General features: G+C 44.0%; 1 protein-coding gene across 1 annotated transcript in view; it reads left to right on the top strand.

Moving 5' to 3' along the window:
- The window catches only part of SYN3 (synapsin III), a 199,991-nt gene extending 182,019 nt beyond the window's left edge, over positions 1-17,972 (top strand). Inside the window, exons 10-14 of the mRNA XM_065039448.1 lie at positions 3,166-3,268; positions 8,792-8,926; positions 13,943-14,027; positions 15,454-15,751; positions 17,280-17,972. Of these exons, the coding sequence (XP_064895520.1) occupies positions 3,166-3,268; positions 8,792-8,926; positions 13,943-14,027; positions 15,454-15,751; positions 17,280-17,412 (754 nt within the window). The 3' untranslated portion in view covers positions 17,413-17,972. The remainder of the gene's footprint in view (positions 1-3,165; positions 3,269-8,791; positions 8,927-13,942; positions 14,028-15,453; positions 15,752-17,279) is intronic.
- The last annotated feature ends 2,082 nt before the right edge of the window (positions 17,973-20,054 follow it).

The following is a 20,054-nucleotide window of genomic DNA, read 5'->3' as shown; positions in this document are numbered from 1 at the left end:
ATGACACAAAGGCAAACTGTCCTATTTTGGAGAACAGACTGGAAGTACAGCTAGAGACCAACATTGCTAAATCATTAGATCTTTAGTGAATGTAGCCACAGGAAAAAAGACCAGCATGCTAAGGTCAAGCACACGAGCACAAACATGTAGGGATAAAATCAGAAAGGTCACAGCACATAACAAGAAGTAACAAGAAGTTATTCTAAGTACATTACTAATGAGAGGCACACAGAGAAAAGTGTTTTTGTTCTGCTCAACAGAGAGAAATTCTGTCAGCTGAAGTGTTGAAAGCACTTTTTTGCATTAGCCTCCCAAAAGTGAACATTGTTTTAGCCAAGGTCTTCTTGCAGCTGAACAGAGCAGAAGGAATTGCTTTACACATCTTACAGATTAAAATCTGCAGACGGTACTTCCATATATTCAAATCACTATGATATTTGCTAATATTGAAACTGCACAACATTGTTGACTCATGGTAACTTAGGCTCTGCTATATCTCCTAAACCCTATTCTGCAGAACTGCTATCAAGTCACTTGTTCTCCACCCTATTTAAGTAAATTATTCTTAGGTTTATAGAATCCATAGATCATGTGTAGGCAACTCATGCCTAGTGAATCTGAGATTTTTTCCAGATTATACCTCAAATTTGTCAGGATCGTGATGAATTCTGACCCTGTCCAGGTTTAGGCATCACATTTGAAGAGAGATAGTAAGGAACTGGAAAGAGCCCAAAGGACAATAAAGCGAATGCTCAGAGAAAACATAGTCAAAAAGCATGCAACAATTGCTTAGATAGTTTTCCACCTTTTTCAGTTGGCAGACCATTGATATTTTTCCACTAGAGTTGTTGACTCATGCATAATGAATCTATGCCTGCAGTGCAGAGGTTCACTTTCCTTCATTCGCTGTCACAGAGTTGGAAGAAGTTGTCCACAAGCTGAACATCACTGCATTCTGAAGATGAAAAACCTTAAAGCGCACAAGCTCTTCAAATACGTAAAAGGCTACTAGTAGAACATTACTCACTCTTTGTATTACTAGTACAATACTGTAAGAAATATTTGGCTCAAATTATAGCGGAAAAGGTTTGTTTGAACATTTCCTATAATTCCTAACAGTAAGGATGCATGGCACAGAAATCGATTGCCTGGAGGAGACAGGCAATCTCTGTACTCTTTCAGACCAGATTAAAGAAATGTCTGCTCTCTGGGGTACAAGAGTTGTGCAGGTAATCATCTAATGTCCCTTCTGCACTTTCAGTTCTGTGCAACAGGGAAGCCAAGCCAAGCCCCAAAGCAGATGCTGAAGGTGACTCTGCAAGACCCTGACAGAACTGTGGTAACTGGACCTTATTATGCATCCTGGTTGTCTACAACACAGCTGAAGCTAGAGAAATGGAGGGTAGACAGTGCCCCATTGCAGTGTTGTAGGACTAAAACCCAGATTCTTGCCATGCTGCACTTTGAAGGTTCATTTTATAGATGTAGTACCACAATTCACCACTATAGCCTAATCCAGCCATAAATGCAACAAATCCCATGAATCATGAGTTCAGGCAGCAAGGCATGAGTGTGCTGAAATCCTCTGATGAGCAGGAGCAACCTGAAGTGCCTACTGTACTGAACAGTAGCCCAAAGGATTGACATGTTCAGGTAATACCAGGCAAAAGGGCAGTAAATCCCCTGCAAATGCTACCCCTGATGCATATGCATAAATAAGCTCTTCTATCCCATAGCGCTGCTATTCCACCCCAGAAGCCCTGACACCTTGCAGTGCATTGAAGATGTGAAACTATTGGGATTGCTGGGAGGGACAATTCCATGAGCCTGGCTGTGTGGCACCTAGACACATCCCTCAGGAAGAGAGGTGGTTTCCACGATGGTGGCCCGTGGTGCAGGGCCACAGCAGTGCAGGAGGGACACCCACTGTGACTCCTGCCTCGCTCACAGGGTCCACAGTTCTGCTCCTCCTTATGCTACTGACTCGTCTTCAGCTGTTGTCTTCATCAGGGGGGCTGGAGTGAACATGCTTGGATTCCTCATTAGGGATAAGGGAGCACCAGTAGTCATACAAGCCATATTCTTGCTTCTTCCCACAGACATTGTGCTCACACAAGTTGATCATTATATTGTCAAGCTATGGGGATGCTGTCTGGCTTCAAGGACTTAAACTTGTTCTTTGGCCAGAACAGCTCTTTTCCCAGTCCCTGCAGGGTCTTCAAAATGTCAGTGTTTTCGTGAGACTGTGGCCTTCCCTCCCCTCTCTGCATTTTGTCATAGTCCTGCTTACAGATCTGCTGTTCTGAGATTATTATTTTTATTGAAATGGTCAGGACTGCGGCACAGCTGCACAGGAAATAAAACCAGGCCGCCTCATTCCCTCCTCATTTCCACAGTAGGGGGGATGCGGTCCCCCCATAAGACACCTCTTGTCATTCTCTCTTCTCCCCTGACAGCAGGATAGCTAAGGGGCCACCAGCTCACATTCTCATCCTGGGATGGCCAGAGAAAAGGGTTGCAAGTCTGTAGCTCTCCCTCTGACAACACAGTGCCTGGTCCGTGCAATGGGACCGCCTGGCTAGGAGTAACACCCAGGGGACAGAAAGGCAGCAGGAGACTGTAAAAGTATTAAATGGAAAGAGTAGATTGTAAAAAGCAGGAGTCGCTGGGTTACAGATCAAGGAGGGGATGGCTACTCCTTGCTCAGTTCTGCACTCAGTTTCTGATCCTGTTCCAGACCTAATGTGCAGGACATCTTATCAGGAGAAAGCTGCCCTGCATAGTGGAGGGCTTTCAGGCAAAGCCAATACAAATGCTAAGGGGCCAACACTACTGGGAGATTAAATGACCTAAATATTTATAGCTTGGCTAAATGACAACCAGCCAGAGATCTGATGTAAATACCAAGGAGGGAAAGAAACATTTTAAAGTGACTTTGAGGGCAGGATTGTTTCAATTTCAAATGAAGACACACTTTAGGCAAGATTCTTCTTTTTGCTCCATCTGCTGTGCAAGAGAGGGAGGCAATGTGTATGAAGTTGCCTTGTGACAAAAAAAGGACTCCCGAATCTCTTTGTGCGCCTATGGGCAGCAGGACAGGTGGCTGTATTTGGTGGACCACCTGATGACAGCTAATCCCAAGCCATGCTTCTGTGGTTTCTGCAGGTACAGACTCTGGGCGGACGCCTGCGCGGAAATGTTTGGAGGTCTTGACATCTGCGCCGTCAAAGCTGTCCACAGCAAAGATGGAAAAGACTATATCATTGAGGTGAGAGCATGGGGAACCTGAATGCAAGTCTCCTTTGGGAAGTGGACCTGCAAACACACTCCCTCAGAGTTCACAAGTAGCAATGTCCTCAGTTAACCCTGTGTCCATGGTCCAGCAGTCACTGCTCCTCTGTGCCCACCTGTATCCTCCAAACTGTGGTCTACTGATATGCAAGAAACTGATTTAGAGTCCCAGCTAAACTGGCGGACATGCAGAAACATGTCCGGGCTGAAGTGCCTTCATTTCTCAGTGTGTGACTGCCAGCTTCCCAGCTGATAAACTCCGACTGTGCAGAACCTGACCAGCATGAGACAGGCATGAAGCTGCCTTCTTATCGAGCACATAACAGCCTGCAAGTTTTGCTGGCAGTATCCAAATTTTCGTGTGTCTCAGCGCACCAGTGCCCCAGTACCATCTTTCCTAGGCTAAGCACTTGAAAAGCCAGCACATCTCTCACAGCTGCTAGCAGGGATAACAGCATCGTGAATAAACATGCTCATATTCAGTCCAACCTGAATACATGTGCCAGATGATGTTAGTATATTAGTCGTGTTAAACTCCTGCCATTACCCACACAGGGGTCCAGCAGGTGATTCAGTCAATTAAAAATCTCAGTTTCTCTCTGAATGAACCTGTTTTTCTCCTCCAATCACTTTAAAGTGAACTGTAGTCACAAAAATCCTAGCTGCATTTTATTTAGAAGAGTAAAATAAATGGCGAGGGTATAGCAAAAAGGCTGATAAGTTGCAGAAACAATTTATTTAAATAACAGGTGTGTTTTCTAAAATATTTCGCTTGGAGACCATTCACTACAACAACAGACCAGGAAGACAAAGCACCACAGGGTTACTATGGGCAGTGTGGTCTACAGACTTGTGTTCAGAGTGGGACTGACTGTGGCTCTGAGAGCTGAAGTTCAACGTGCTCCTCACCATGCAGGGAGGCAGACGTGGGAGTGGGGTAAATAGCACACTCAGGTCATCCTAACAGAGCAGAGAAGCGAAAGTTGGCCAGAAAATCAAAGTGGAAACTTAAGAGACACTCTGGGGGAGACAAAATCTGGCAAGTAAGCAAGTGCCTCTGTCACTATGTGACTCAAGGAGACACAGCATCTGACCTGCTGTAAACTCCCCTAGCACAGGCCAGTGAGGAAGATGAGCAGGGCCAGCCTGTGGCTTCATGCAGGGGTGCTGACACACTGGAAAGCTATGTGTGGGAGAGCGGTCCCACCCGCTGAGGGTTGGGATGCTGATGAGAACCACATGAGCCCTCCAGCGACTGCACATTCCTGCGTTATGTATCTGCTCTCCGGGGAGCAGTGACCTGTCAAAGGCCATGTGATATAAGTGCGCTGCCAGCAACCAAGCGCTGCTGAGCCTTCGTCTTTCCTGAAGTGATGGGGCCAGGGCTGATGGATCTGCTCCTGTGTGCAATTCATCAGCACCTAGAGGAGCATCCCCCAGAGCAATATCCCTGCTGTGCACTTTTTTATCTCTGTGCACGTGTAGCTGAGAAAGGAAGAACAAGAAAGCAGTCTTGCTTGAGACAACTGTAAGGACATTTGGACTGTGTCTATACGTGGTCACATGTGAGATGTGTTTTTCATATCCCTGCATCTATTCTTGCACATAAGCCTAGGTACGTGCACACATGGCTAATTGTGTCCTGGAGGATTATATGCCTCTATCTGGGTGTACCTCTGGGTTTTCACATCTGCCCTTGTATGTGACTGACTGGATGAAAAGCACATCATCAGCTTGCACACAAAGAGAAATGCACACTAATATTTCTTTCTCTGAAGCCAAGGTAAAAAGCAATGGATCTAATATGACATAAATCAGAAGAAACACAGCAGCTTCAGATCAGTCATGCTGAATTATCCCAGCAAAGAACATGAATGAGCAGGCCTGATGTACCAACATCTAGCAGGCATTCAGATGCCAGGCTGATGGACATTGTTGGAAAGCAGTAGAATAGCACAATACAAAGAACAGAACAAAGCCAAACAGGCACTTTTTCTACTTTATGCAGATCTGAGGGAGATGCTGACAAGTAATTAATTGCCTCCAGCCTATTTCCTGGGGTACTTTTCTTGGTCTGAAACTGATCCTTTATTTTGCTTTTTTCTTTTGACAGTGGGAGAAAAAAAGTTGTTTGACAGTGCGACAGTTGTATTTTTCTTGGTGAGAAGGAACAGTGTGCTGTGACATTTTACAAGAAAGCATGTCTAAATGGGCTGAACAAATAAGGAATTTGCACAATGCAATTGCAGGCAGTAATTAAATTTCACAGTGCAAAGCAGTTCTCTAGGAAAGATTCACAGAGGTAGTTACGGGCAGTTCTGTGAACAGAGATTTATCCCAGTGGTTTGCTGCAAACAGAATCAGATTAGGACAGACGAGTTATCAACACAGCACAAGAGTAATCTTGCACCCATGGTATCTGCTGTCACTTGAACTTCACCTTCTTTTCCCATGGCAAACAGCATAATTTGGTATGTTTCTGCCCTTCAGAGCACTAGCACACTTTAGCACCATTTTCATGGCTCATACTGAAAACTTTGAATAAATCCATAGATTTCTTCAAAGTTTCATTCTATTAAAACAGCTGTGAATTTAATGGTAAACGCTGATACTACTTTTCCTCTGCTTTGAAAAACTGTGTCACTTTAAGGGAATGTTCAGCCTGAATAGTCAGTACCTGATCAGAAGTCCAGATCCTCAAAACAGTGCAAGTTCAGTACCACCTATTAGCAACCAGATTCTCAAAAGACCTCAGCAGATTGTATGGTTTAATAACACTTTTTTATTTGTATTCTAACCTTTTTCCATATCTTTGCTACACTGACAAATATGGAGCAGGTGGATGGCAAGTAAAATGATCCATGTGATTAATTCTTCCTCCTGGATGAGCTAAGCCCTACCTGCCACACGTGTTACTAGACGTGCTCCTTGTTGCCCTTCAAGAAGCTCTGCCTATCCCATCAGCACTTTCATATCATTTCTTTGGTACATCTAATCATCTGTTTCCTTCCTTCCCTAAAAAACCACCTAATGCCCCACTCTTGTGCATCAGAGCATGGAATAACAAGTCCAGCCTTCAGGCCTCATCATCAGACAGGCGCAGGGGGAGGAACAAGACGGGGTTTTCCCGAGTGTCTCCTCTGCCAGGCCGCCTTCCGCTGCCCCCTCATACACCTTATCAAGCAACAGCAGCTGCATCAGGAGCAGCCGCTGACCTTGGGCAGCTACAAAGGCCGGGTCCATATGTGCCGACATCTTCTTGCCTTGCCCAGCTGTTCTGTGATCTCCCCAGGAAGAGATGAGTGCAATCTGTCTGTGATTCACATATTCCTCTCAGTCATTTGATTTATTTCAGCATTAGCATTCATATCTGCCCAGTTCCAGAGCAATTCCCCTTTCCTGGAGGACAGGCAAGGTGACATCTCACGCTTCTTTTCAGTTCAGTGGCAACCAGCTGTGTTATTCTGCCCACAGAAACCACTGCCATTTTCAAAGGCCTTCCCTTATGCATGTGATTGTTCATTCCCATATTTGCAACCTCCCACAGCTCGCATTTCTATGCCAGACGCAACACAGCAGGACAGCAGATACACTCATCCCTGGTGCACCTCCACTAGTTCAGGTGGGACCTGCTCCAGGGTTCATTCCCCCTGGTGCCTTTGTTTTATAAAACAGCATCTTCCCCTTTCTCTCCAGCCTCTGCTGCCACAGAAGGAGGGGAAAGCAGTCCTTTAAGACGGGGAAATAGGGGTCTGGGGTGTTTTGACCAGAGCTGTACTGCAGTTACTCGCAAGGGGGGTCAGGGAGTCAGCAGCTGGGTTTGGCTGGCCAGGCTGTTGGCAGGGTAATGGCATCATCTAGTGGCCAGGCAGGTCCCTCGCACGGTGCATCGCAAGGAGCTGGGGCCTCTTCTCTCACGCATGAGTCAGAACAGCCAAATTAAATGCGAATGTTTTTAAAGTCGGTGGTGGAGGGGAAGGAAATCTGCGCAGGAACCTGCTGGAGGACCCCCGGGAGTCCCTGGGTGAAGAGACACAGGCGGGAACTGGCCGTTCCTTGACGCTGCTCAGAACATGTCCTTTGTCCACCTCATTTTTTAACAGGAGAAACAGCAAAGTGGACAGTGGAATGAAAAGCTACTTTGTGTGTTTAGCTGAGCACTGCCATCTAATTTTCTAACCTCGTCCTTTCACCTCCTAGGTCAAGTAGGCCATGGATATAAACACCAATTCTTCACACGAACCCCAGTTAAAACTTCTCAGGCAGCTTCTCTAGTGTTCTTACAAGACATCTATAGAAATAAATCCACATTAATAGTTTTTCTACAACAAAAGACTAGAAAACAAACTCAGTCACCTCACTGATTTCCCCTACATTAAATAAAAATAATAATAATGAAAAAAAAAAAAAAACCACAGAGTGCAAAGCTTTCCATTTCACTGCAAGAGTGGACTCCTGCAGCCTTGCCAGGGTGGAGTGTGCTTCTGATGGTTATCTGAGTATGAGTCAGGGCCTTTCTTGAGCAATGCAACCTTTAACTCTGCATTTCCAAGGTTTTTAATGCTTGGTTTAAAAATAAAAGCAAAATCAAATCAACTCTTCCAACCCTGATATTTTGGTACACTTACACTTACTGCAGCTGAATCTTAACTTCATCACAGTGCAGTTCTTCCTGTGGGATTTAGCTGATGTTTGCAAAGCATTTGATTTATGATGAACTGTTGAAAATGATGTTTAGGGCCGCTACACAGCTGAGGGTCTGCTATGCTTTCATTATTATTGTTGTTGCCAGACCACTTCTTACCTCAAAGTCCCTTTGATAGTTCTCCTTCCCCCATGCCTTTCTTCCCAGCTTTCCTCAGCACAGTTGTAGCACTTGCTTGGGGAGCAGTTGTATCACAACAAAATCAAGAAGACATGCAGAGAATAAGTTTACTTTCCTGCACTGGGTGCTGTTGTTTTGGTGACATCCTATTCATTACACATCTCTGGTGTTTATTTCCCCTTTCAGGGTGCAGTGCTTTGTCTTGATTAATCCCAAACGTTTCCTTCAATCCCTGTTGCTCCCATCTCCTCAGGCTTTGGTACATGTTGTTTCCTTTCTCCTGTGGCCCTTACTGCTGCAATGTCACCCCCAAATACTGTGTGACATTGCCAGAGAGATCTCATCACTCAGAGGCATCTCCTCGGGACATGTGAAGAAGCAAGTTTGTGTTTAGAAAGCCTCCAGCAACCAGAAGGCTTGGCTTGGCTTCCAGGTTGTGATGGAAAGGAAGATGGGGGAGTGGGTGAAAGTACAAGCTATTTCCAAAAAAACCCACCTAAGTGAAATCCCATACCTAGGAAAGTCAGGCGTCTTTCAGTATGGAGGGGAGTGGTGACTAGAGGTGTTGGCAAGAATGTGGAGACACAGAGCAGGTTGGTGTGAGAGGTGAGTTGAAAAAAGCATCTGGCACCAGGAAACCTCCTCACTAACTGTCGTTTTTCCTTCCTGCGGCAGGTGATGGACAGCTCAATGCCCCTGATTGGGGAGCATGTGGAAGAGGACAGACAGCTTATAGCTGACCTGGTTGTTTCCAAAATGACTCAGCTTGTCATCACTGCTGGATCTACGCCATCACCACTGAGGCCTTGGGTATGAGTAAGCAGAGACCTTTGAGCCAAGTTGATTTACCAAACTCTTTCTCTGTCTCTTCCCTGTTGGTGTCAGGCAGTTGGACATCTCAAAGAGCTGAACAGTTCCATATGGGACTGTATTGGATAGATTGACTCCTGATCTTCCAAAGAAGTCTCTCATAGACTCTTTGCAGAGTGTGCCCCCAGGAAACATTTGTCTCTCCCTTCCTCTCGTTCCATATAATCTTGGCACCACAATGGTAGTGTGGGCAAGGCATCTAGGCATTCTGGCTTGCTAACTCAAGTCCCATTTTGAATTCATATTGAAGACAGCCATTTTTAGAGGCACTTGTAATGCCCAACTTCCTCGCCATCTAGCACTATCCCTCAGGATAGGTTTCATTCCAGTTTTTGCATCTCTGATGAAAATCTGTGCTTTACAGAACAGGAAGTGGGAATTTCCACCAAGAATTGTTCCTTTCCTTACTGCAGCCTTTTTTCTTTGGAGATGACCTTCACCCCCTTCATCAGGAGGAGGCTTGACTAGTGCTGAATTTGTATAAGAACTTGTCATTGTTTGCATTTAATCTGACCCCTTAGTGCTTCTCATATACACTCATTTTTGAGTATCAAATGTACCTAATCTTAGTGCCACATCTCCCAGTGGCAGCTTTGTGTAAATGAAACACATCAGAACATAATTTGTGTGTCCAGGTATGTGCACTACACCTCTTTCAGTATCTAGCAGGGATCCAAGCACAAAGGTTTGGGGGCAACAAATCTGTACAAAAGAAAGGACAGGAGAGTAAACAGGCTGAGGGATAATACTGACAGTAACCACTGGAACAGTTTTCTACTTGAGACAAAAAATGGGAGAAAGTACTTTATGTCTCTCTGTCATCTGACAGCCCACTCCTGCTAAACCAGGTCCCCGGCATGAAGGGTAGTCAGGGTAACTCCAAACCAAGTTTTAGCTAGAGCAAGGGCATAAACGTTTAATAGACACTAGAAAGTCTTTGAGGCAGGGAAAGTGATACAGAAGTGATAGGATTTACTTCGGCCAAAGTGGATCGACAGCTGCCATCTGAAATAGCCAAGATACAGGGCGTATAAACTAAGAGGAAAGGGGAAGCCAACAGAAACTGAGAACATGGACAGATGCATCTGTTGTCTATGTCTGTAGTATACTGGTACAGGATTGGATTGGATTACAACAGACCTAAAGTAGGGCCAAAATAAGAACAAAACAAACAGTCTTGAAGGGATAGGATGTCAAACAGAAGAGTTAAATAAGAAAAGGGTCTTCATCAAGAATAGAACCTACAAATATCTATACACGAAGTCAAGAAAGTTAAAGTCACAAACATGTTAACTAGAGTTTCTTGCTATAGAGAAAGATCTTACTACAAAAAACATTGCAAAACCACACGAGCTACAATTACTAATCTAGTACTGTTATGCGTAGTTACAAATATGCAGAGAGAAGCAACTACATGTGAGGCTGGTGAGATGCAGAACTAAAACTACAGGTGAAGATGTGACAGACAAAGAGAAACAACAATTTTGAATGGAATGGCAGCAGTACTGAAAAACGAGAAATATGAATCCTTGGATACCGTATGGGTTTGCATACAATATCTATACATATTATTGGAGCCATCTATATTAGTCTCTGGATAAGAAAAAACAATAAATTATGAAACCGAGTGTGTGTCATTGACAGAGGTGGAAGAAGCAACAAGTCATAATAATGTGAGACTACAGCTATCAAGAAGCAAGTCTAATAGCACAGTGGGACAGCAAGTGAGAGAGAGTTGCCCATCTCTCTAGATGTCTGCTTCCTGAAATTACAAATTACAAGTGCAATAGGAAAAAAACACCTTGATCTAATCTTAAGAAACATTCAGGTACAAATTCAGAAAGTGAATATATACTATTAGGTTTGATGTCAAAGTAAGAGTATGACACAAATAGCTAGAAAATATGATTTTAACAAAATGAGAAAATTAATCAACTCCCTATCACTAAAAGTAAAGCTGTATGGATATTATTTGTGAGAGCATTGCTTTCCAGAATGCATATATAAATTTCCAATGTGCTTCTGAACCACGAATGCAAGAAATAAACTTCGAGAGTTAAGTAGTAAAGTGATAGAGGGTATTCAAGACATGTAGAAAAAAATCTTCCAAATTTGGAAATTTGACATTTAAGACGACCTTTACGCACCACCATACAAGTAATAAAAGGAAATGTAAAAAGGATAGAAATTGATTTTGAGGAACAGACAAAGGGAAGAATTAAACAAATTATTGGAGTTAATCAGAAGATGGAACCCTACCAAACAATTGGTGGGCTCTATGGATCATCCAAAGTTAAGGGAGAAAAGAAGACAACAGGGACAATTTTTTGACTCTAGTAAATTTAATTGCTGAAAAGTGGGGAATTTTTAAAACTATGAATAATTCTTCCTGATAAGAAAGACAACAGTGAGAGCAAAAAGTGTGATTAAATCAGTGACAACTGATATTTTTTTTTTAATTATTAAGCCCCCAGGCCCAGGTGGCTACATCCAATGAACTGAATTTAGGAAGTGACTAGGTTGCCAAGAAAAAATGTGCAATTTCATTAGAAACAGTTTTTGCTCTAGAGGATTGGTGTACAACAAATAAAAAATATGTGTTTAAAAAGTTGTTAGAGTCATGAACCTTACAAATTATCTCAGACAATAATTTAAAGAATAATACAGAAGACTAATAAACCAGCAGAACTATGGCTTAAGATCATCTACCACTTTTTTTTTTTTGCAAAGAAAAACGTCCCATTAATTTCCTTTTGATTCTTTTCCCATCATTTATTGAGAATTCTTTCATAACGTGGTAGATAACAGGCAATCAGTCAAAATAATGTAGCTAGACTCTCAAAAAGCCTCAGGTAAGGTAACATACAAGTACTATTAGAGAAAGCAAGCAGGGAGGGGCTAAAAGGCAAAATTTCACTGTGGCACAGAAGCTGGCCGCAGCCGAAGTCATGGATATGAGAGATTTTAATTCTGGCAAACAGTTAGCAGAGGGGATACATAAAGAATGCTAAGCCTGACCATGTTGGTAATTGGGGTAGTTGAGCCCGGGACAGGATGAGATGTTAAGAGCAACCTTTTTTTTCATGGCTATATGAAACCTGGTTTCATGGTTACAGCTGCGGTTCTCTGCTCACCTCCCTGCCCCACCTCTATCCCTACCCATCATTGTTTCCTTCCAAAGGCAGAAGACCTTGCGCTGGCCCTCGCCCCTTCATCTCTGAGCCTCAAAATCCCATTTTGCCTTCATCTCTGAGATGAACTTGGTTGTTGGTTGGCTGTAGGAAAAGGCTGTAAAGGTGAACATGAGATCTGATGCCATTTCTTTGATTGATCTGATCAGGATGTCTCACAGCATCAGGACTATAAATTTCCACCAACACCAAGGCAAGGTTTAGTATCCTAAACTATCGTAGGACTAGAAGCCATGAATGGAAAATTCTCAGGTTTTCCTCTCCATTTGGCAAGTCTCAGATAAATAGTGTAAAAGATGGGCTGGCAACCTCATTGCATTTATGTCAGTGAGTTGAAACTCATTTCAATGCTTCCAACTATGAAACATTTCTTCTGATTTCCAGAATCACTTAGCTCATTCTCCTGACCTTCCAGGAGCCTTGAAGACCTTTTTATCATTGTGTTCTCCGTGTAAACAATTCAGCACGTACCAGCCTATCTGTCTCCAGCTTCCCCTGCTTTCATAAACAATTTTGTGCAATAGGCTTACTCAGACTTTCGTTAACCTTGGACCGGCTCTTTGTGCAACAGTTCTGTGTTACTTAATCTGTTTATTAAAATATCTGTCAAAAAGAGTAAACAGTGAGAGAGAAGAAAGTGCAGATGGCACTGACTTATTTGTGTTAGTCAGGACCAGGGATGGAAGGGAAGAACATTTGACAGAGCTATGTATGTGAAGTCATCACAACAGCAAATTAAACTCGGTAGAGAAGACTGAAAGGTAAGCTAAGCTGAGGGCAAAGAGAGGGAGAACGTAAACAATCTGTAGACCTTGCAAGTGGCACTAGCCATGCCCCTTGAGAAAGACATTGTCACCTACGGGCTGATGAAAACCAAGTTCAGCCTACGGCGGTGTTGACAAGAGAGAAACAGGAAATTGGGATGCAGGAAAAATGCACTGGTGATATATACAGAGAACCCAGATACTGCTGCATCTGGAATAATGTGAGCAGAGCTGCCTCTGGCATCTGCAGAAGGAATCACAAAGCTGGGAAAGAGAGGTGGGTGACAAAAATAATTAGGGGCCTCGAAACATTCCCATAGAGGGACTGAGGGGATTCAGTCTCTTGGCTTTAGAAAGGAGGTACATGAGAGAGAGGGGAGTAAAGGTTTGCAAGATAATGAATGGCCTAGCAAGGGTATATTGTGAGGTCTATTCTCAAAACTCAAAAAAAAAACCATGGAGTTAAGAAATGGGAAAAGCAGTGAGGCTGAGAGCTGAACAAGATTCAAAGGGTCAGGGTGTAAATATGAAAACAAAATACCTGGAACTGTTGCAAAGATTTTGTGGAGCAGAAGTAAGCTTCATGTTTCAGGGTTTACACGGGCCCTTGCTTATTAGCAATCAAGAGGAAACCCCTTAGGGTGAAGAGATGATTACTCCATAGATACTTCCGTGGTTCATCCCTCCTTTCTTTGGAACATCTGGTGCTGGCAGCTGTCCAAAATGGAAGATCAGACTAGGAGACCCCCTCGGGCCTGATACATTTGGTAATTCCCAATTGTCTAAAAAACACTCTAAACTGTAACTTCATTGTTATCCCCTGTGAGCAAACAACTTCCGTGCTCTTTATTACTCAGCTCTCTGTTTTGGTCTCTAGAGATTTTACCAACCAGATGCTCTGCGTGTGTGTGTAGTTAAGGAACACTTCATGTGTTCCTGTATTACCTCAAGGCTTCTCTTTGGGGACTCTGTATTAACTGGAATGGCTTTTCTTCCTCTAGCCTCCACAAGTTCAGCCTGCACCAGTGAAATCTCAGACTGGACCTCAGCTTGGACAACTGTCCCAACCACGGCCTCCTCCCCAAGGTACAGTTCTTCACGCCCCATGATGGTGTGGACTGAAACATATCAGTTTGCCTTCTAAATAAAAGCTCTATCACGATAAATGTTTCACTAATTGTTCCAATTCACTGACAAGCAGGCAGCAAATTCTGTGTGCAGCTAAAGCAGCTGCTGTCACATTCCACAGCAGCTCAGAAAGTGGGGTGAAACTTTGACACAGGTCCAGTTGACACTACCAGTATGACTTGGCTCAGCCAAGCAAGACCACTTGAGCTAGCACTGGAGCGGGATTCTGGGCACAGAGTATATTTGTGTTCACACAAAGCTGTATTGGCTGCAAGTGCTAAGATGTGATGGGAAGATGCTGGTGCTGTCAGGCTTGGAACAGACACTAATGTGGTGATGCCAGGACACCCCCAGCTCCTCCTGGTAGCAGAAGCAGGTTTGACTTTTGTGGTTGGTCAGAACAAGAGACTGGCTTTACATTGAGGTGACAAAGCACAGGGCTGCCCTGTGGCTACTCAGGCCACACCAACCTCTCAGTTCACATAACCAATTAGACCTTCCTTTTTGCTTTGTCCTTCCTTTTCTCCACCCCAATCTTCTACTGAGTTAACACCCACCACTAATGCCTTTTCCTCATCACAGTTTTGCTGTATCCAAAATTTGGTATTTCTGATACCAAAGGCATCTATGCAATCTTGGTTTTATATAATATTACTGATACAATGACCTAGGAATTGTTTGCCTTGCAGGATACTACTCACTCATCTGTCTCCAGTACTCCCCTTCAATTCTTTGTGAAGTTTTATTCTCACATAACTCCCCCTCGACTACCTGTGAAATCCAGCCAGCCCTCACAAGGCTATCTGTAACTTTTTGTCAGCTTCTCACACTGTTATCTGTCATGTCCAGCAATTTCTCATGTCACATCCAATTGTTTTCCACATCTTCTTCAGTTCTGAGAGTCTGCTACCAATACAGCTGAAGCCACCTGCTGACAGTGCTGGAACAGACGTCTGGATAGCAATAGGGTGCATAGTCTGACATCAACCTGCTGGGCCCATGAAGGGACTCTGACCCAAACCAGCAGATTAAGCTTTCATTTCCTGCAGAGAGCTTTTTCTCCAGTGATTTTTCCCTCTCAACACAGGAAGTGCTTGCCAAGGATAAGATGTATTAGTTATATGGAAGAGTACAGCACATCGAAGTGCTCTGGGGAGAGCACCAGAGCTTCTTCTGTGCTGAAGGAGGTAGAGAAATGGACAACACTAGAGACATGGGCATGACACCACTGCTGTGCCTATAAGAGGTTTTCCTTTATCCTTCTGCATGAAGTTACACTGAACAGTCTCTCCTCTTAGTAAAACCCTTTCTTCCATACAGATGCTACTTGTTTGCTGTCCACCACATGCACTTCCTTATGCTTATGTCTATGTGTCCCTTTCAGGTGGGCCACGCCAGCCTCAGGGATCTCAGCCTCCACGGACAAACGCGCCTCCGCAGCAGCGGCTCTCTCCTCAAGGACAGCAGCCCCAGAGTCCCCAGTCCACTTCACCTCAGCAGCAAAGGTCACCTGGATCTCCACAGCAAGTCCGATCAGCAACTGGGTCCTCTCCAGTCCAGGCTTCCAAGGCAGGCGTGCTCCCTCCACAGCAGCCTAGACCTCCTGCTCAAGGCCGGGCTCCCAGCCAGCCAAGCCCCACTGAAACGTCCAAGCAGCAAGCCACCCCACACCCACATCTGAAGTAGGTGCTCTGTTAAACCACTAATATCTGCACATATTAGAATAAGGGTGTCAAAAAAAGTACCCTGAGCAGGCACGAAGAACATATGACCTGTTGTCAGGAAGTTGTCCCCAGGGACAAAGGCCTAGACAGCTCTGAGTGGCTTCAGAGTTTTATATGCCTGGGCATAACAAGCCACCATCAAACTGTTGTCAGGAAGAACAAGTTGTGCTTGACATCCCTAGGATTTCGCACCCTTCCTCTTGCTCACGTGCTTATTGTTATTTGGATGCTCTACCCCAGCCATATCAACACAGCGACTGCCTTCCGAGCAGCGTCTATGCTCCTTCCAGGCTGTAATCAGCACGCTATTGGCCAGAAAGCTCAATAAGAGTCATTCCCCCACTATTCCCTGAATGCAGGAGCCACACAAGGTTCTTTACTGGGCAATTTTTTGCCACTGGTAGTAAAAAGGGGTGGGGGGAGCGCAAGTGGCATTGCTCATCCATATGAAACACCAGATGGTGACTGTGTGTTTAAGTGCTCTTCTGGAGCAGAGCGCACCACTGAACTATTGTGGATCTCCGGTAGCAGCCTTTCCTGCCATCCTTCACGGACCATATCTGGCTGGCACCATGGCAGGAAAGGCTGGTTAAAAAAAATGTTTGGTGGTGTTGACACCAAAGAGAAGAAAAATAAAAAAGTTGGTACGAGCAAATTGGTGTGAACAGACCAGAACAAAATACAGGCTAGGAATGAGAAGACAATTTCTAGACAGCAGAGGAGCGATGTTCTGGAACGGGCTTTCAGTGATGATGTCTATATTAGTAAGGCAAACCAAGAGTGGTGGACTTAAGGATCAAAATGTTGGTGCTAAGGGTGCACTTGCCACACTGCACATATTCCAGGCACTTTAATTTGGAGTCTGGCCTTGTGCTGAATGCCTGTTATTGACTGGGAGAAATGACTCAGTGACAAAGCATAGTAGTGGGCAATATTGAGAGATCTACTTGAAAACCACAGTCCTGATCTGAACTTGAAGACTAGCAGATACACACCCAACAGGCGCAGTGTGGCCAGCCAAAAGACCTGCATAACACAACTGGTAGTGCAGACATGCCAGGGAGGGCAGGCAACTGCACACATTGCAGGGGACACAGCCACCAACCCGCCGAACCTCTGGCTCTCACATTTGAAAGGACACGACTGCCACCCATGGTACAGCCGAGAGACAGGTGACCCTCAGTATGAATCCATTCTTCTGTATTAGGAGTAAAATGACTTAACTGTTCCTCACAACAGTAGCACCAAATGGCAATTTTTAATCAGATGTTTTCATAAACACATACTAGTCTGAACTATGATCAATATGAGTCACTTGCCCACGCCACATCTTCTCCCCTCCTCTACTTCACGGATGTCTTAGAATATGGAGATTCTCTTTGCTTACATTTCCTCTTAGCCTTGAATTTGTCTGTGTGATGGAGCACAAAGCATCGGTAACGAGCTTTGAGCTTCTGCTGAGTCTGAACTCTGTTTTCCATTTCAGCAAATCGCAGTCCCTGACAAACACCTTCAGCATATCTGAATCTTCTCAGCGGGGAAATGCCAATGAAGATGAAGCAAAAGCTGAGACCATCCGCAACCTGAGGAAATCATTTGCTAGCCTGTTTTCCGATTAACAGCCCTGCTGCTGGATCTGCTTTTCTCAGCCCTCACTCTTCATATCAGCATACCTGATGTCATCCTGGAATATACTCAGTGGTACCCAGCCATTTACAACTAACACCTGGGTAAAGGGAATTTAGAAAACTATAGTTGTTTTAATACAAAGAAAATATTCTAATAACGGTCTGAAAAGTGACTGTGTAAAAGTGGCACTATTTCATTGGGTTTTTTGCATAATCTGAATCACGTATGTTCAAATGACTGAGCTGTAAAGCAAATTTTACTCTTGCTAACCCCTGTGGAGTCAACACAGTTATGACAGTGCAAACTAGATTATATTTTGATCTGTATATAGTCAATACAATTGCTAACTTCCAATTACTGAATCTTTGTTGAGGTCAAGCTAAGAAAGAATAAATATAGGCTTATTTCAGAAACAGATGTGCAAAGACAGAGTCAAGAATAAGTATTCATTCACAGATAAAGTGAGCATGCTGGAGCATGGAAACACAGTGAACTGTGGAACTTCGTGATACTGGCTTTATAAATAATAAAGTCACTTTTCAGAGCAGAACTACATTCAAGTTAAATACAGTACCAAGCATTGGTAAGCGCCGAAGACCACATGACGAGGTCATCTAGATAGACTGCTGGTTTGTTCCAGATCACTTTGCTCACGGCAGACAAAACACCTCTGTTTCATGCCCTGCATTTATGTCCCCTGCATGTGATTCTTGAGTTCTGAGAGAAAAAGGTCATGTTCTAACCCTGTAGACTCAGCTCAAAACCTGAGAAACGGGTCTTCCACACACGCAAAAAAAAAAACCAATTTCTTCCCCTGCCCCTGCAAACACTGGAGTTCACATTCACAGTTCACACAAATTCCAGACAAAACCCAGCTAAACTCCAAGCACTTTGGTGACTTGGTCACATCTGGCTAAGTATGTCTCCCAGGAACATGCTTAATTAATAGCAGAGCTGATGAAGTGCACATACTTGTGTGCTGAGTGTTCCATAATACCGAATGGCCAAAGAGGTGGAGTGAAATCCTGTCTCCCTCCTTGAACTCCCCTTGACTTCCCTGGGGTGAGTGCAAAATGAATGCAAGGTGACAAACCTGCAATAGAACAGGAAAACTCCCCTTCACAAATAAGATGAGCTGGGGTCCATCCAGAGACACCAAGCCATGGGAGGGCATGTACGGGATTCCCCCCAAGCACACAATGATCAGTCTTAGTCCTCCCCGACCACCCCCAAGAATGGTTCTTCCAGAGAAGACAGAGATGGATCTTTGCCAGGTGTACTTTTCCTCTAAACCTGCAACACAGAATAAAGCTGCATATGAGTACAAGTACTACGCTGTTTCCCCAAAAATCAGACCTACCTCAAAAATAAGCCCTAGCATGATTTTTCAGGATTTTTGAGGATGCTCAAAATATAAGCCCTACTCCAAAAATAAGCCCTAGTTACAGTTCATTTTAAAAGGCAATTTAAATAGTGGCCAGGCAGCTATACATGTAAAATGGAAGCATCTTTTGGAGCAAAAATTAATGTAAGACCCTGTCTTATTTTGGGGGAAACAGGGTAGAACTGGGATGAGGCAAAAAAAATTGAATGGCACAAGCTACATTTGCAATTGAAAAAAAAAAAATAAACAAACACCACATTGGGTAAATCAGTGTATCTATGGCTAATTCTACCAGCGGAGAATCTACCCCTTGCACTATGTTAGTTCCATTTATAGCACCCCTAATGCAAGTGCCAGTTCCCACCCCCTCTCCAAACTTTTCTTCAAGTTTTGTGAAGCACTTTAGTCACAAACGGTGCGTCCAGCTTCAAGGGCAGACTTCTGGCTTTGTGTTCCCCCTAGCAGCTTCACACTGATGACACTTATGAATGCCAAGGGGGGCAGGGAGGTCAGTAATTTGAAAACATTTGAGCCAACGGGCACAGATCTTTGCTGTCACTTAAACAGAGAGATCCCCAAAGCAGCAAAAGCAACAGCAGTATTTACCATCTTGGAATCTTATGATTCACTGGTGGGAATACCGCCAAATAAGCAATTCCTTCCTGCATAGCACCTGTAATGAGCATCTAAATCCAATGCAGTCATCTGGACCTTGTATGACCTACCCCTGAGCAGGCCTTTACACATATAATGCCTTTTGTGACTTGTGCAGTCTCAGGTAAGTCACAGCATAGCTTTTCCACGTTGGAAGGCTCTCTAGAGACTCATCTGGGTTGATGATTTATATCTCAAACTCAGTATTATAGAACTAACCTATTCCCTGATTTTACTTTTTTTTTTTCAGTTCTGTGTTGTCCTTCCAGGTTTGCTAAACAGTTTACAATATAGCATCATAAATACATGTCATTGTCTGAGAGGAAAAAAAAATAAGACCCTGCTGTTTTGCAGTCTCCAGGTGCAATAAGAGTGACAAACGGCCTTGAGCAAGCTCTGTCCCACTGGCAAGAACAATAGTGGATTAACAGGCTCCACTATATGGAGAGGAGGTAATACAACCCTGGTGGGAGAGGATTTCCTTCTATAACACTTCCCTCACTATGGTTTATGCCTTTCCCTGCTAAATGGTCACCAGAGATGCAAAGACAAAAATAACAGTTTACTGCCAAAATCCTCAACTGCTCTATCTCC

Source organism: Columba livia, chromosome 1 (assembly GCF_036013475.1).
Source record: "Columba livia isolate bColLiv1 breed racing homer chromosome 1, bColLiv1.pat.W.v2, whole genome shotgun sequence".
NCBI lineage: Eukaryota > Metazoa > Chordata > Aves > Columbiformes > Columbidae > Columba > Columba livia.
This window is presented reverse-complemented; position numbering and strand designations above follow the sequence as displayed.